This window comes from Lepidochelys olivacea (genome assembly GCF_965140295.1).
Source record: "Lepidochelys olivacea isolate rLepOli2 genome assembly, chromosome: 4".
Classification (NCBI taxonomy): Eukaryota; Metazoa; Chordata; order Testudines; family Cheloniidae; genus Lepidochelys; species Lepidochelys olivacea.
The window spans coordinates 97,065,010-97,083,540 of NC_140414.1; the positions used below are offsets into that span (position 1 = coordinate 97,065,010).

The window sequence follows — 18,531 nt, forward strand, 5'->3', positions numbered from 1 at the left end:
CATACAAATAAGACTATACTGTGTCATGTACAACAGCAAAACATTAGCTGATCTTATTTGTGTTGTAGAAAAAGCTGTTTTTAGAATTGTTTTTTGCAATACTTGTACTAAATTTGTGATTCCATTTTAAACATTAGTCTGGGAAGAGTATCAGTACTCACAGACCTATGAATAAAAACCACCTCAAAACCCACAGTTAGGGGGAAGATCAGGGGCGCCAGATTAGAAATTCTGATCATGTCTACCTCATTTTTCCTTGAAGACCCTATGGACAACTGGAGACCTAACAGCATTATGACAGGGAAATTAAGTGATTTTAAACTGTTTAAAATTTTGTTTTTTGTTAATACTTATACAACTGCAACTTCCAAGAGAAAAGATGTGTTTGTTAAGGATTCAAACAACTCTGGCCCTTTCCATTAAGAACTAAGAGAGCTCACAATCCATATTTCAGACTTCTAGCAAAGGCTGAGAAGGCTAGACAACATTCCTGACATTCTAAGATAAACCACCAGCAGGAAAACAAAATCAAAAATAAAAAGCCCTTTATAACATTAATTTATAAAATAGATCTAGCAAGCATTTTTTATACATTATGAAGCAAAAAAACAGTCAATTTTTTGTGCTTTGAAGTCCCCTTTAAACATCTTCCTTTAAAATCTCCTTCATAAAATTCAATCTAAAAAATCTAGTATTTTCAAGCAACATTAATGAAGTTGATTATAGTAGGCCAACTTCTGCCATGCATTCAAAAACGTTCTTAAGGAGTAAAAATAGATATTTAGTTGGTAACGATTTAAGACAGAATCACCAAATCAAATTTAAGACAAAAGTGATATTTCTCCCATCTGAGTCCGCTAAGGTGTTTGCAATGACTGCTCCACAGTTGTGTATTATGGCAGTAATTTCTGAGTTGTGATCCCCAGATTAGATTATTTCAATACCCTTTTGGGAAGCTAGGGCCAATGCAGTATATAGCAGCATCCTACTTTATAATGTCACCCACAGGGAACATTTTGTTCTCTGAAAACTGCAAACTTCCGAATTGCACCTGAGTGCAAATGCAAGATATGATCTATAAAGCGCCGCATGGTTTTTGTCCATCTTAATCTCTCCTTATACACTACTGTAACAATTGAGATCAGGTGGGAACCTCTTGCTAACAGTCCCTACACATGAACATATGCAGGTAAGTAACAGAAGGTCTATGTGGCAGAAACTCGCTCTCCACATTTGCCTAACAAAGTCAAAGTCTACTGACCTTCAAGTTGCAGTGGGGGAGGTTTAGGTTGGATATTAGGAAAAACTTTTTCACTAGGAGGGTGGTGAAACACTGGAATGCGTTGCCTAGGGAGGTGGTGGAATCTCCTTCCTTAGAAGTTTTTAAGGTCAGGCTTGACAAAGCCCTGGCTGGGATGATTTAATTGGGTATGGGTCCTGCTTTTGAGCAGGGGGTTGGACTAGATGACCTCCTGAGGTCCCTTCCAACCCTGATATTCTATGATTCTATGAATGATTAAAAGCCATCTATTACCAAGCTTTCATCGGAGAGAGTTTGTTATGACATACATACTGTATCGAAGGCAAATATATTCATTAAGAAAGCAGCTTATTTTTTCAATACTGTAGATATCCCCAGTGAAAACTGATGGCACATTTTAGACATTTAGTAAATAAAAATTTTATGTGCACTAAAAACCAGGAACTAAACCTAAAAGAATTATTAAAATGTACATAAAGAAATTGACTTAATAAATTATGAATTAATACTTAAACTTGAGTGCCTTTACTAAATGGGGTCAAGAACTAAGCCTCTCATTTTCTCTCAAGTTACAGCAATTCCGACAGACAGAAATAGAGAGAAGCCATCCACTTAAAACTTGTATCATATTTTGATAATTGTAAAGTATTTTGCTTTTTAGAAAAGAAGTTGTGAGGCTTGAAAAATCATGTTCTGGATTTTCATGTTTTAAGGAGCCAATACATTCCTACTCTCTGACATAAAACGTGATGCTCAAAAGTTAGGGTTTCAAACTTGTTGCCGGCACCTGAGCCAGCTATGCGCTCAGAGGGGACAAAAAAAGGAGAGGAAGCACCCCATGTTCCTCTCTAGTTAACTTTTCCAACTGACTTAATGAGCAACATTCATAGGTTTCAGGAGGGAGCCATTTCCAGCTTGCCTTCACTGGAGAGAGATTCACCACAATGGATCATGTTTGAGAGAATAAGAGAAGAGAATGGGAAAAAAATCGAGACACTATATTATTTAATGTACAAAAGACAGTTTAAAAAAATAAATACTCACATACATGCATTAATTAGATCACATCTGTCTTCTATTACAGAAGTCAATTTGACAAACATCTGTGATCAGTTACTAGAAAATAAAATTTTGGTATGCCCATTCACAACTAAATGTCCCTTCAACCTTCCATTTTTTTTTCTCACTTGCTGCTTGGTCCTCACAACCACATATATGTACTGCTCCTGCTTTTACTTTGCCCATGAGACAGGAAAATATTTATTGCGAGGATAATCATCTCTGTGACACTTTTTTTTTTTTTTTTTTTGAGTCAATCTCAGTATGACATTAGTATCAACCCTGAAGGCCAATCACAGCCTTCTAAAGTAGAAAGTGCTGAGCTGGTTCTACCACTACCTAGAGCAACAATAAAGATGGGCTGGAAATAGCTTAGCCCTTGTAACCAAAAAAATTCCCCAAAGTGAAATAAAGACTGCAACTGAAAGTAAAGCTCCAGCCCAAGAGCAAAAAAGCAAACTAAAGTGGATGGATGATTTTTTTTTCTTTATAGGCAGTGTATTTAGTAACATCTATAATTAATGTTCAGCACTTTCCATGGTAAGACTCTTTTCCATTTGCTTACAACTTTGCAAAACTTTAATATTTGAGTTCAAATTTTCCATGCTCGGTGTCTGCCTTAGACTGAATTTTTGGGGGAAATTTCCGGAAGTATGGTTCATCTATTTCTGAGTATAAAGTTATAGACAAATAGGGTGTTTTGCCCATATTCAAAAATTCTTCCATTTCACTAAGATGCTCCAAGCACTAGGAAGCATTAAGAAGATGCTCTGGAGCAAGGACTTAAACTTTGGTAGGGAGATTGCCCTGAGGTCAGGGACATGTCTTTTGCCACTCCTATGAAAATCCACCCTAATTTGAGCAAGTTATGAGCCTCTAAAAATTTCAGTTTGCAAATGCTCAGTAGAGATTCATTAGGAATTTGGCAGGTAAATTTTCTGAAGACGTAGTCTGTACTAAGCATACTCTGTGCCAGGTCTGCAGGGTCTGAGCAGCACTTTCTTTGAAATTGCTGCTTTCAGCACCCAGGAGGCCCTGTGACACAGTAATTGAAAGCAGGGACAACTGGAATGGGGGAGCAAAAGAAGAGACAGTCATGGAAAAGACAGAGTGGGAATGCAGGGACCGAAATGAGAAGCAGAGAGCAGAGATGGTGACCAGCAATGTGTGCATCTTATCTCACTCTAGTGGCTGGCTCACAGAGCACAACCACCTACTACTGTTATAATTTACTCTTAGTTCAAGTGGCAGATACTGTGCATCTTAAGTTTCTAATCCTGAAGATCAATCATTTGGGTATTAATATGATTACACAGGATGGAATTGTTGGTTTTTCAGTTTGCTTTTTTAAAAATCGAGGAAATTTTTTTAAAAACCACAAAGAATACATTGATAAATGTTTGCAAACTCAAAGACTCAGAAGTTAGAAATGACAGAGTTAAGGTTATCCATGTAACATTAGTAAGATTTACATTAATTATTTGCAGGGTACATAAAAATGTCTTTTTAATTTAAATTAAATACAGTTTTATTTTTTAAATAAACCTACTTCAGTTTAAATTTCAAATTGACAACCTATGTTGAGGAGGCCTAACCTTATTATAATCACTTCAATAAGCTATTAAATAATTTAAATTAAATACAAAAAATTAATATTAAGCAGTACATGTTTGTTGCCAAGTTTTAAAGGCAAACCACTGGACTGGTGGACGTTACTGGCTAAGCACCTATAACCAAAGTCTGCCGAAGTGCTAGACCAGCTTTTGACACCAATTGCCTCCCTTTTGCAGGTGCAGAAAAAAAATATGTCATTTCAGTTTATTCACTTAACTCAGTTAAGTTACTCATTCAAAGTTATTAAACCAATTTGGAGTTTAAAAAGGAGAGCTCATCTTCCTCTTCCAATCTACGAATAAAAACTAAGTGTGAGAGGCTGAGATCTACTAGTTCTAAAGCCTTTATGGACATGGTGACGTAGAAACAATCGTCTTAAATAACTAACTATAGACAATACTTCCTTTCTTTAATAAATCAGTTAGCTTTAAAAGCAAAACATGTTTTGATACATTTGGGAATTTTTCTTATGTTTCCAGCACTTACAGTAGTTTTATTTAATAAAAAAGAACATGCTGTTGTGCATTTTTAATTGAATTTGAATTACCATCCAAACAGAACTTGAAACAAATCACAAGTAAAAAAATTAATCCTCATCTAATAAATAAGAAATGCATTATTCAGAATTTTCTAACGTAAAAATTAAGAAACTGAATAAATGTAAATTAAGTTATATAAACTGCTTAAGTAAAAGTGTAGAGATATAGTGTATCCTCCTGGTTAGCAAAAAAAAAAAAAAAAAAGAGTATCAAACTTAGTATAAAGACTGTACTGAGTTTCAAGTGAACATGTTTTAATGGTTACCAACCAATGAGAATCAATCTTTCTTTAGGAAAAGAATGAAAGTACAAATGCAAAACACAATTAAAACACATGGTTTAAATCAAGGATTCCTGCTTGCTGATTTAAATCATGATTACAATCTGTGATTTAAATCAATCCACCTTACCTTTTCAAAATAGTAAATGAAAAACTTGCTCTAGAAAGGGCAAACACACACACACACAAAATGGGAGTGTTGGAGTGTACCAGATTATCTAGTGCCCCACAGCACACACACATACCGAGAAAGTACTGAACTACCCAACTACTTGCCTTCTGTTGCCATCTGCAAGTTTACAGCATGCTGCAGGAAAAATAGCTTAACAAAAAAAGTTTGCATCTTTCCAATCACTGTTACAGATTTTGTTGGGTACAGTTTTGAAGGTACATGAAGAAAAAATTATGTCTGTCCACCTGCTAGTGATACACACTGAATTCTATTTGTGTTTGCATGGTTTTTAAAAAACAAACACATTAGCACTGAAGCAGAATGGAAGGGTGCCCATCATAGAAATGTCAATTTAGAGGACAGAAAAATGAATGAACAGGTAAGCAGGTATTTACCAGTAGTTGCTAATATGAGGTGTTAGGTATTCAGTCATGATAATAATCATTTTGATCTTTTGCACCATCTTATTTTGATTAGTGGATAGATTCTTGTTTACATTTAAACTGAAACAATGTAGCTATAGCTATTTTAAACAATTTTTAACAAAGCTTAAGTAAAATCCTCAAAGCTGATAACCATACTCACACGGAAATGCACGAGCAGAGCGGCTGTCATAGCCAGAGGAATGTCCACTGTTGAAAGGTAAATATACAAGTCAGGTTCCTGCAAATCAGGTTCTCTCTCTCTTGCTCGCCTGAGCATTTTTTATATATATATAAATATATATACATGTATATATATATGTATATATATAGAGAGAGAGAACCTGATTTTATTCTTCACAATTCTTAGAAGTATGTGACTAAAACAGTATATCTTTAAAGGGGATTACATTTAAATAATATGCCCTCCATCGTAAGCCTTCCTACTATAAAAAACAATTTAATCATCAATTGCACTGAACAAACACAGATGTCTAATATATAAATATTTTAATACTGATGTAGCAAGGAAGATTCATATTCTCCCTTAACATTCCTAATTTTTTTAAACATTTCTTCCCAAAAATGTCTGAATATGTTTTATATTATATATAAACTATTCTGTCTTGTCCTCACTGGATTTTCTATTTCAATATGTTGCTTATATTCCAAAAACAGTTACAAATACTGGCAGAGAAATCATACTGCATGCCCAATTGCTTGGCAACAAGCAAATCTGTGAATGAAAGCTTCCTTATATCCTTCCTGTTAAATAAGTAGGTATGGAAGTGAATCCAATTTTTTCAAACACATATGCATATAAAAGCAGGTGGGCTTCAAATGGATTGTTCTATAAATATTCTTCTAAATCAACTTCATATTTTCTAGAGCTACTTCTTTCAATGGTAGCCAACTTAAATAGGTAAAATATAGAGGTTGAAAAGGATGATGTGCACATTGGGCTTAAATTCAATTTTCTATAACCTTTGATAAGTTTTATCGCTTCCTAGATAGCTTGAATTAATCATGTACACCTTATTTAACACATTTACTTAAGTGCTACTTTTGTTCTTGAAGACAGCCTCACACTATAAAAAGACTTTTGGATCAGTATGGTTTTAAAAATAGATTAATGAAAGCCTTATGCAATGTCTCAACATTTTAGGGTATTTGTCAGAGCTGGAGATGCAAGGTTTTAATATAAACTAGATAAAGAATTTTACAAGTTATACTATATTGAGGAACCTATACAATTTATTCTCATAAGTAAAAATAGCCATAAAAAACACAATGACCCAAAGAAACAAAGTCAAGCTAGCATATACTTCATGCCTTTTCAACATTCTCTGTATTGCTATGTCTTCTTTACTGGCAAAAGCTTAAGAAAAGTACTTCCTGTATATTTTATTTCCTTCAAATTTTAACATTCCAGTTGGTGGGAATGTAAATCTTTGGGTTGTGCATGACCTATGTTAAAAATAATTCTTTCAGCTGTTTCACTGAGAAGCTTTATCATCTCCATACTGTGGAGATGGGTCTCGAAATCTCGCAAAGGGACTCTCTGATGTCAAAAATGTGCCTTTTACTGTCTCTGTGAAATTCCACATAAATTTTGCCAAATTATAAACCACTGTAAATCTCATTTTGCACATGCTCACTAGAGGTTTGTTAGAGGCTGACAGTGGATAATAGCCTACTGATATTACCAGTTACCCCATAAATTCAAATGGTAGAGGTCTGCCCTATGAAACTAAAGGTTCTGATAGTGCTGCTGACCTATGTGAAGATTAATACAGTTCTATAGGATAGAATTTCTGTGGGTTTTTTTTTCATTTAAAAAAAATAAATTTAGGATATTACATACAAAAACAACTGTATTATAAGAATCTTACGGTTGCAAAGGCAAGTACGCAGAAGGAAGGAAATGCCACAGTTGAGGTAGTCTGTGCAACTTTAATTTGGCTCCCTTGAGCATATGCATTATGAAATCAATAGGAGTTAGGTGCCTATGCACTTTTGAGAATCCCACTAGGTTCATTCCTGCATCTTGGCTAGATATCTTTAAAAATCTGGCCCACCATCTTTAATCACATGACTGCATACTATTTTTTCCACAGGACCCTTAATTATTCAGCATACAAGATGTTCAGGACCATCTTAACACTATGAGCACTCCAGGGGCAAAGCTGCAGCTCGGGGGCTGTAGCACCATAGCGCAGATACTTCCTACAGCAATGGAAGGGGTTCTTCCATCACAATAGGTAATCCAACTCCCTGAGTGGTGGTCGTTAGGTCAACAGAAAAATTCTTCCAATAACCTAGGTGCATCTACATTGGGAGTTAAGTAGGCTTAACTATGCAGTACAGGAGGTTTGAATTTTTCATATCCTTGTACACCTGGCTAGGCTGACCTATCTTTTAAGTGTAAACCAGGTCTGAATTAGTGTGTTGTGATTTGATTTGTTGGACTTGATTTGTTGCAAAGCAGGAAGGTGTGTAGTAAATAAGGTTGGGGACTACAGGAAGAGAAAGGATGGTCTTGTGGTTTAAACATTTGAAATGCCTCCCTGGAGAAATGGATTCTATCCCTCCCTCTCTCACAAAATTCCTAAGTGATGCTGGGAAAGTAATTTAAACCAACTTTTCACAAGTGGCCACTGTGCACATTTCATTATCTAGGGACCCATCTTGAGACATTTTGGGCCTGATTTGCAGAAGTGATAAATACTCACAACTGCAACTGGAGTCAATGGGGCCTGAGTTTTGAACAACAAGTGCTACAAAAATGTTAAGTGTTTAACTTGAGATGTCTAGGGCCTGATTTTTTTTTAAATTCCCAGTATTTGTGGACATGACAATTTTGGCCTTAATATCTCTCTCTGATCCTCCTCTACAACATGGGGATAATTTTACATCTTACCTTATGGGACGTTGTGAAGCACTCTGATACTATGGCTATCAGTATCAACAGTTGCACAGACAACCTGATTTCCAGAATTTCCTAGGCTTTGAGTGCTTGACTTTGCAACCTTAACTTTTTTTTGTGCGTAATGTATATGCTGTTCCAGAGAAACACAGTAAGATTAAGTTAGATAATCCACTGAATAATCTGAGAATCTCTGAATAATCAGCACCCTAATTAATGCAAGAGCTGCTCTGTTCTTAAATCTTGCATCAATATAATGGGACAGATCTACAGGATGACAGATAGCAAAATACTTTATACACAAACAATGTTAGCTGTATTACAGCCTTTTGAAAATTTAGATGACAGTAACTCTTGGGAAAAACCAAGACAGAAAATGATGACAAAAGCAGAATTTTTTTCTATATAAGGAACATAAAAGTTATTATGCTTACTGTAAGGATTTGTTTTTTTTAAAAAAGCCCCATGTTGCAAAGGATGAAAATTAATAAATGATTTCAAACAAAATTTACCTTTCTATTGTTGGTATAAGAGAAGGTGGCGGACCTCCAGGTGGGGGAGGAAAACCTGAAATATTTAAATTGGAAAACATAAAAAATTGGGTTAGGTATACAATGGCAAACTAATTCCAGAGAAGCTGAGCTGAAGCAAAGAATGACCATCTACACAGTTAACAATTATGTAAGACTGCACAATACACAACTACTTAACGAAAATCAGGGTCAAGTCCTAAATATGTGTCTTAATTTCATCTGTCATCAGTTTCAAAACATTTACTTTAACTATTTTCTATTGTGCTGCAACTCTTGAGAGGTTATCAAGAATGCTTTGCACCAGCAACAAGTCTCTCACTAATTTTAATGAGCCTTGGAGGGGAGGGGGGGAGGAAGGAGTGTAGTTCTTAGGGAAGTGGCAGGTTGGTCCCATAATCAGGAACATTAAAACTGTTCCATCTCTACCTTGCATAAAATCAACCAGGCCTACATCTACACATATAGTTTTATGTTTATGAACTTTATCTTGCTATGAACAAGCAGATGTAGGGAACTGCGTGTTGCACATTCAAATTTAAGTTTCACATTTCTTAACAATGCTTCAGAAAATATCTAAATAAGTTACCTGGTGGTGGCACAGTTATTGGTATACCTAAGACATAAAAATATATGATACATACTAAGTCAATTTTAGCAATAACTTGTGTTCTTTATCAGCAGAACTAATTCAAGTTATGTTATCAATACAAAGAACAAAAGTATCTAATTTCCCTGTCCTTAGAGTAAGAATCATGGCAGTCTCAGTGTTATCAACGCTTCATTTTATCTCACGTCTCATGATATTTGAGCTTTTATTTAAAACTTCAGCTCCTGAGAATTGTTTTCAATTAATACAACAAAAACCCAAGTCAGTTTCAAGATTTCAAAGTTGCAAATACTACCTTGAAAATGTGACCCAAGCACACCCAAAACATTCAAAAACCAGAAAGCAAATAAAAAATTCCCCAAACTGTTTTTTTGTTGTTGTGTTGTCATTTTGTTTAGTGGGTTTTTAATGTGTCAGAAAAGGAACTTTTGGAAGCAAAGCTGAATTACATAAAATAAATGCCCTTCAAACTCTAAACTAGCCTCAGGTACAATTGGGTTTAATAGAATATGTATCACAATACTTCACCAAGTACACGTACCTATTTTAGGCTCTGATCCAAAGCCCACTGAAGTCAATGAAAAGACTGACCAATCCTGCATCTTAGTGCCCAATCCTGCAAACACTTATGAACATGCATAACTTTATGTACAAGAGTAGTCCCACTGAGTTTTAAAAGACAAGTTTTTGCAGGATCAGAAGCTAAAGTACTAAGATCAAAATTTTCAAACTTGGGTGCCTAAAGTTCAACACCTAAATGAGAGCACACATCCCACTAATTCATTTCAATGCAAATCTTTTCACTGATTTAAATTGGAATTATGGATGCTCACCACACCTCAAAGTAAAGATACTTTGCTTAGATGTCTAAATATGGATTTAAGTGTCTTACTTTTAGGCATCCAAATTTGAAAACTTTTGCCAGAGGATCTGTGCAGATTGTATTAATGATCTTTTTCAGTTCTATACACAGGTAAAATAATATGTTTAAGGTTTTGTTTAAAGCAATATTTCCTGTCTAAAATTATAACTACAGATAATATAAGATTTTCTGTTTGAATGGTGACAATTTGTTAATATTTACAGAAAGTTCCTTGAATTATCAAATCATATCAGCTTTAAACGTTCGACTCCAATATGAAAGCATCTGCTAATAATTTATTTTTCACAAGACTCCAGATATGTATATCTTCTAGAACGCCATAAAGGACATTTTTAAAATATAAAAATCTAAAGAAATCAGGGGTAATTTGAAGCAAGCATATTCCATTTAGACATATTTCAGTAACTGCACCAAGAAATTATTCAAATAACCAAATATATTTGAGTATTTATTTTGATATAAAATCGCTAGCAAGTTTGTCCCTTCCTTCTCCTTTGTGTATGGGTGAAACAATACAAAAACCCCACCTGGCATTAGCACTGAAGATGTAAAAGCACAAGAGCCATGAAAATGAAAAAATAAACCCCCCCAAGTAATATTAATGGGCCACAATGTACTCTAAAAGGGCATTTACATTAATGGAACAAATGACAATTCAAAATAGGTCACATGGCAGACTTAACAGCAACATAAGGGTCAACGTGGACAACAGTGATTCCACTAGGAAAGCCAGCATCTGTGGAGCCTGACAAGACTCAAATCTCTCCCTCATATTATTCAGAAAGAGTGGTTGGAAAGGTGCTTTCATCAGCTTTGTGAGGACTACTTTAATATGCACACCAAACAAAGTTCAGACCCAATCACGGAGTCCATTCTCAGACTCTCTCATGACTTTCACTAAAATACTACACATCTATAGGTAAGAAACCTTCACCTTGCAGAGGTCAGCGTTAAGGTTTTGCTTTGGGCAAGATCGACAGAAACTAGATGTATATATTTGAGTGGTTCTGTTCTAGAATTGAAAGTGAATATACTGTGGAGCAGTGGAGTCTGAGCATATTATGGCATGAAACGGAAATATAGCTGTGTCAGCCACATTCTGCTGGCACTGCAGCCTGTACTGTCTTACCAAATTTCCCAATGACTTATGCATGATGGCAGGGTGTTTAATATACAAGCTGAGATAAAGTACTGGATAAGACTTATATTAACTGGTGATGTGCTTGCTTTTTAATGCCTGAATTGACATGTAATGCATTTAAACAACCTTACTTCTAAGGCAATTAAATTGTTTATTTTGTAAAATATAGCTGTTCAAAACCAAGAAATTTAAAAACTAATTTTCCACCTGAAATGGGAATCAGGAGATGGCAAGATCAAAAAACCTAGTGGCTTTGGAGCTAGAAGTAACAGAACTTCTGAACTCAAGCAACTCCTTGACATCTGGACTAAGGGGATTACAGGACCCTGGCAATTCCAGAAATCCATTAGTTCCAGAGATAAAAGCTGTCAAGATCTGCTAATGCAACTAGTAGATCTTATAAACTGTGCTGTCTGTTCTACCTTCTGGCTGTGGGGTTTCTACACCCACCCTTATTAATAATCTAGGAAATCTGATAGAAAAAAAGTTAGCTGGCATTAATGTGATGGTTGAGAGATCAAGCACCAAGAGAGTCAGAAAATACTTCACATGACGGGCAAGTGGGCAATATTAACTTAGTTAAGTTGAATACAGAGTATTTTCTATTCCTCTTTTCTTGGAGAATTGTTAACATGTTGCACTTTATCAACATACACCATTAAATATACCGAAAATGCAACATCTTAGAGATGTTACTCAAGCAATACTTTTAGAATTCCAACTTAAATGACTGACATTTCAAATTTAACACTGCATGAAAGTTGTTTTTTTGCATGTAATTTTCCCTACTGTACTAAAACAGTGTAATTTGTCAAGTTTCAGGATAAAATAAGTTTTTCTCCCCTATAGGTAATGTTACATTTTATTTAACTATGAAAATCATCAGTCAACACCTTCTACAAAATGAGTCCTTTCAACAATTTGTACAATCTCAAGAAAATATACATAAATATAAAGCACTATACTTGAGCCCAGGTAAAACTAAGACTTTCATTTTAAGATATGTACTCTACAGAGACATGTGTACAAAGATCAAAATTAGACCTAGTCGTGCTAATTTTTATATCTAGAGACCAATATTACTAATAGTAATTGTCTCAATACTGAAATTTATTTCCAAAGTTGGAAAAGTTAACAAAAAGTAAGTTAGGCTCACTAGCAGGTCTTTATATTAAATCATCACATTTCAGATTCTTCAACCTCAAGCCTTTAACACTAGGAAAGGATTATTTGTTATGTCACTTTAAATAATGGATTGGAATCTATTTGGTGTTAGCATAGCAGTTCTTCTTTATTTCAAGGTAGCAAACACCAAGTGAAAAGATCTAGACCAGCAGTTCTCAAACTGTGGTCGGGACCCCAAAGCGGGTCGCGACCCTGTTTTAATGGAGCTTGTTGAGGTCCAGGGCCAAAACTGAAGCCCAGGCCCCCCTGCTCCAGGGCCGCAGCCTGAGGATTTCAGCCCTGGGAGTCAGGGCTCGAGTTACAGGCCCCATGCCTGGGGTTGAAGCCCTCGGGCTTCAGCTTTGCCCTCCCTGCTGCCCAGGACAGTGGGGCTTAGGCTTTGGCCCTCCAACCCAGGGTGGCAGGGCTCAGGTTTAGGCCCCCCTCCAGGGGCCGTGTAGTAATTTTTGTCGTCAGAAGGGGGTCACTGTGCAATGAAGTTTGAGAACCCCGATCTAGACAGAAAGTTATCTCCTACCTTACCTTCCATAGTATAAGTGTCAAAAATGTGTAACATAATAACAGGAAAATCAGGTAATTAGCATGAGGGACACACTAGTCCCTTATCTCTGATAAACAATGTTTAAAAAGATACTTTTAGGACAAAATGGTTAGCCAATGATTTCTTTTTGAGAGAGGATAGCACTGAAGCATGGATTCATTCCTTGCAATGCTGGACTTGACCTGAAGGCTAGTCTGAAAAGATGACCTAATCTACTTTCAGCACTTTATTTTGGGACCCTGCCTTTAACCACCCCACACAGTCCAAGTGTGTAGAATCTTCACAAAATGTTACAGCTTTCACTAAAGGGGAGCAGGGCCACAATGTGCTGTCACTAAGATTCCGTGACACCCTTAAAATTATGTGGCATGCTTGAATGAGACTATAACAATGTAAAAATATTTTTGTAACATCATAAATGTATAAATGGCATCTTTTTAAAATGCAATATTAAAAAATAAAAAGGTAATAAGCTTTAAAACTATCACAATAGCACCTAAATATATTTCCTCCCAGATCTCAATTATCCTACCAAATTAAAAAACCACACCTTTTACCACAGCCAATTAGAGTGACTTTTCTAGGAGTATTTCATTGGTTTCCAGGTTCAGCTTTCCAAACAATACAAGTACTTTTTCCTGAAAAGGCATTTGCGTCACAAGAGAATAAGTGAATACAGTACAAGAGACAGAACTTCAAAGCAGGATCCTTTTTCAAAGGAGCTTCTGGAGGATGTTTTATATTTGGAGTACTTAAATTTCCTGGCAAGTAGTCCCAGTTAATATGAGGTAACAACAGTAGATTTTTTCCCCACTGAACCTAGGAGGGATGGCAGATTCTATTTTAGTAAAAGCTTTGAAGATAAAGAGCTGGCACCAGCACAATTAAAGCACAGGACTGGAGGAGCCAAAGCCACAGCTCTTAATGGTTATTTTCAAATTACTCGAAGCACGGAAGGATGTTGAAGGAGACTTTTTGAACAAGTGCATGTTATAAACCTGTCTGTAAAACGTAAGACTAAAGCCAAACCTGCTTGACAGATCTGCAACACGTGTGCATATTTCATTAAATGCCTATTCTCGACATGTGAAAGGCGTTATAAAAACATTACAGTACACCTACGTAACATTAACATCTCACTCAGCTGGGAAAAAAGGGAGATCAGCCTAACTTTTATAGTATGCAACTCTGATTCTTTCCACCATTATAAAGAAGATAATTATTTTCAAACTCCTTCCAATGAGTTGTACATATTATTTAATGAAAAGGTCACTTTAAAGTTGAAAGTTTGATTAGCTCTGTTTTAAAAAAAAAAACATTACTTCTACAAAAGCTCCAGAGCAGTAGCATTCTCTCATCAAATTAATATTTCTACATTTTATTTTTACCTATAATTTCACACACACATACACACGGAAAGTGGCAGGGGAATGATTTTATTTTTAACTTTTTCTCCTCTATCTCCCCTAGGTTGCACCATTTCCTAGATGCAGGCCATTGAGAAGGACTTTGTTTTCCAGGCATAGGGAGCTTACAATCCTAAAGGTCACCAGCAGCAGCGGCACTGGCATCCTCTTCCAAGAGAGGGAACCAGACCATGAAAAAGCCAAAAACTACTGCAGAAAGGAAGGGTGCTACATCTACAGCAGGTATCCCCATCCAGTTCATGTGTGGAGAAGATTAGAAGGGAGGATTCTAGAAGAGCACCAGACGGCAGGGAAAACTATTAAGCAAAGGAGTGGCTGTGTGGGATCTCCGCAAGGCCATGGAAGGGAAGGGAAACTGCTCGGCAGTGGAGACGGTAAAGAGCAATGGGGAGGCTAATTAAAAAATGTGTGCGCTTCTCTGGCTCCACGATGAATCAGGCTCTCTCCCCATGAGTAGTATACCTTTCCAATCTTAATGAGCTCCCACTCAGCTGCTCCTCTGCTCAAGAACTTCCTGACCTGGCCCCACTGCACTTTTAGTATTATCCCCTCCAGTCCTTTTGCCATCCACAGCTCCTCTTTAAAACATACCTCTGCAATATTAACAATAGCAAAATATTAATCATAAAAGCATCTGACTTAAAAGGGCACTTTCAAGGATGGAAAACTCAAAATTTGATAATCTCCCTGTTTTAGCTATTTCTATAGTATCCAGGTCTGTCTTTTATAAGTACTGAGGATGTAAAACCAGATTTCAGTCTCAGCCTTCCCAGTTTAATTCTGAATGGGGGAAGAGAGGGAGCAGGAATGTTCCGAAAAATCTCTCTTAGGATTTCAAATACAAGTAATTTAGGATCTAACACATTTAAAAAAAAATCATTTCAAACATCACATTCCTGTTTCAATCATTCTATAAAATGATTGAAACAATCATTCATACTGTATTTACCTGGTGGGGGAATCAGAGGAGGAGCAGTACTGACAGTTGGGGGGGGTGGGAGGAAAGGAGGGGGTGGAAGGTGGGTAGGTGGAGCTCCTGGAGGGAAAAATGGAGGTGGCTTGGTAAAACTGTCTACATCAGCACTGGATCTTTCTGAAAGAACCTGTAAGACATGAAACCTACAGTTACAATGGTTATGTAGAGACAAAGAAGAAAATTATATTTTCCAACCTTTCTAGTTCTTTCCAGGGAAGGAACATACATGCATACAAAATACCTTCTTAAATATCTATGTAAGGAATATACATTTGCAAAAAAAACAAAAAAAACCACACCCAACCACCTTTCTATGAACCAAACTAAATATTAAAAACAAAACAGGAACATTTTGAATTCCTAGATTAAAAAAAAAAACTACATGAAGCTGGAGTTACGGTTGAGGCTACATATCAGTAATTTAAGAGTAAAAAACATTACAAGAAAATTGTAATTATTACATTCAGAGTTAGGATTTCTTTTAAAATAACCTGAACATGTGAAAGCATAGGAATACAGCTAGAGCACCCAAAAAACCTTAATTCTGCCATATAGTGATGCCATGAGGGAAAAACTAGACTAAAAACCCTGATTACTTTCAAAAATCAATTTAATTTAATCAGGGACCACAAACACTAACATTTCTTATTACATAGTGAGAGTTAGTGGAACAGTGACACAAAAATTTATTTAAATGTCTCCCTTCATTACAAGCCATTTATGCCTTAAATCAGATTTTTATTTCTTAAATTGCATATTAAGAAAACTCTCCTCACTTCTTTTTAACATCAGTGTCATTTGGGGGGCAGGCATGCATGGCAGATGACTACTTTCAATATAACATTCAATATAACATGCCATAAAATTGACATTTATATTTATAATATATGTGTGTGTTTCCAGACACACACGCATACATACACCACCACCCCCGTACAGGCCCGATTAAGTCAACGTAGCAGCCTGGAGTGTAAGTCAGCAAAGAAGTTGGACCACTGCTGCTTTTTACTAGAAAATACATTACAATGTTTTCTTTTGAACTACATCAATTTGGATTTCACAGAGAAAAAAGTTTCTTGGAGTTAAATTCAACACATTAATTTTAAATGATATTTGTTCCTTTTCCTTGGTTGTTCATATTATCATTCATCCATGAAGTTTAGAATTATTTATTCAGATGATAAGGTGAAAGAAAAAAAAGCCCCTCTTTGGTCAGTGAACTTGTGAAAATCTGAAATACGAAACCTGTATGTTGCTATTTTCATTGGCTCGCCGCCTTCCTTCCACTCTGCTGATAGTGATGGTCTGTCCAATCACATCTATTGTACCAGACAATCTCCTGCAACACAGGACAGAATGGAATAACCAAAAAGTACTAAAGGACTTTTACAAAGCTTAGAACAAGCAAATTAAACAGCCAAGGCAAATAATATATGAATCAATTAAAGTCCGTAAGCTCCTTCCTCTGTACAAAAGCTATTTACAAGTCGCATAAGGTTTCTGCAGAATGCTAGATGCTAAAAACATGTTTCATTTATTGAATCTTACAACCTCAGCTTTCTTGTTTCTTTAGAATTAAGGAAAGGAGCAGTACAGCCTTCTCAAGAATAAAGGATGAATGTTTCCACATTCTACTCCCACCTCCCTTCAGTAAACAGCCATGTTTTTCTGCCTATGTTAAAAGAAAACGATCAGCAATATTGCAATTAAAGAGTACTGGTAACATGTAACAAGAAAAGAGTATCCTCAGAGAAATTCTATAAAAATTAGCAAATGCAATTAAAAAAAGTGTTACAGGAAACTATCAAAACACAGGAAATTTAGACCTGAGACTGCAGAAACTATGCCTGTAATGGTCCATGGAAGATGGAGAGAATGACTAGGTATATAATGAGGCACTGATAAAAACGGTTAGCCAGCCCTACTGTGCATACTGTAGATATTGCAGCACATATTGCATGAAATCACTCATTCTCCTCGGGGTTTTGCAACATCTAGACATAGCAACATACCAGTTAGTGGGTAACGTCAAATGGAACAGGGTACTAGAAGCCAAGAGACCTGGATTCTGTTCTTGGGTTGATAAGTCTGCCTGAAACTCAGAAGCCACTTAGACCAAGCCACTTATCCTTTGGTACCTCAGTTTCCCAAAATGTAGAAGTGAAATATGCAAGGAGCTGCCTTTCCCTAACTGCTGTAAAAACAAAGTACAGGCAAACACTTAACTCCTTCCTGGGTTTGCCTTCATTAACAAAGAAATTAATAGTAGAATAAAAGTTCAACTCAAGCCTCTCGCCAGACTTTATTTTCATTTTTGTTTTTGGCAGGGACCCCCAGTGTTTCTCAGCCTTTCTTCACCCAGGATCCAAAATCCATCCGTAATTTATTGCCCAAATATCAAATACTTATGATTCAAAGGACTGATTCAGAGCATAAACCCATAAATGGTTTTGAGTGCAGGTAGGTGGGGGGACTGGTGTAAGTACTTCTCCCTTTCCTGCCTCCACAACAGTCAGGTCCAACAGCACCGTTAAGCAGCTGTGGAACCAGTTACACAATTTCTTGAAGTGGTGCTGCCCCCAGAGCTGAAATGAAAGCAGAGGTGTGGAGTGGAATGGCAGTTTCAGTAGAAAGAGTAGTAGAAGGGAGCAGAGTTTCTACTACCATCAACTTCATTTGTTCCTGCTGGGCCTAGTGTCCAAGGGATTTTGCTGTTTCCACCCACTTCAATCTGAGAGGTGCAACCTAGTGGTCACCACCTCATGAATAAGGCTACGTTTTAGTCACAAGTATTTTTAGTAAAAGTCATGGACAGGTCATGAGCAATAAACAAAAATTCACAGCCCATGACCTGTCCATCAATTTTACTATATACCCCTAACTAAAACTTGGTGGGGGCAGCTCGGAGGAGGGCGGTGGCCCTGGGGGCACTGTGTATACTCAAAGGGTGGCAGGGGGTTGTGTA

The 18,531-nt window shown here is 36.5% G+C and overlaps 1 protein-coding gene across 8 annotated transcripts in view; it reads right to left on the reverse strand.

The window, feature by feature from the left end:
* FIP1L1 (factor interacting with PAPOLA and CPSF1) overlaps positions 1-18,531 on the reverse strand; it is a 70,889-nt gene that overhangs the window by 17,558 nt on the left and 34,800 nt on the right. For all 8 annotated transcript variants that reach the window (XM_084625836.1, XM_084625837.1, XM_084625838.1 and 5 more), the window contains 5 exons: positions 16,812-16,905; positions 15,540-15,693; positions 9,393-9,419; positions 8,786-8,840; positions 5,511-5,557 (listed from right to left, as the gene is read on the reverse strand). In XM_084625836.1, coding sequence (XP_084481962.1) covers positions 5,511-5,557; positions 8,786-8,840; positions 9,393-9,419; positions 15,540-15,693; positions 16,812-16,905 — 377 coding nt within the window. The remainder of the gene's footprint in view (positions 1-5,510; positions 5,558-8,785; positions 8,841-9,392; positions 9,420-15,539; positions 15,694-16,811; positions 16,906-18,531) is intronic.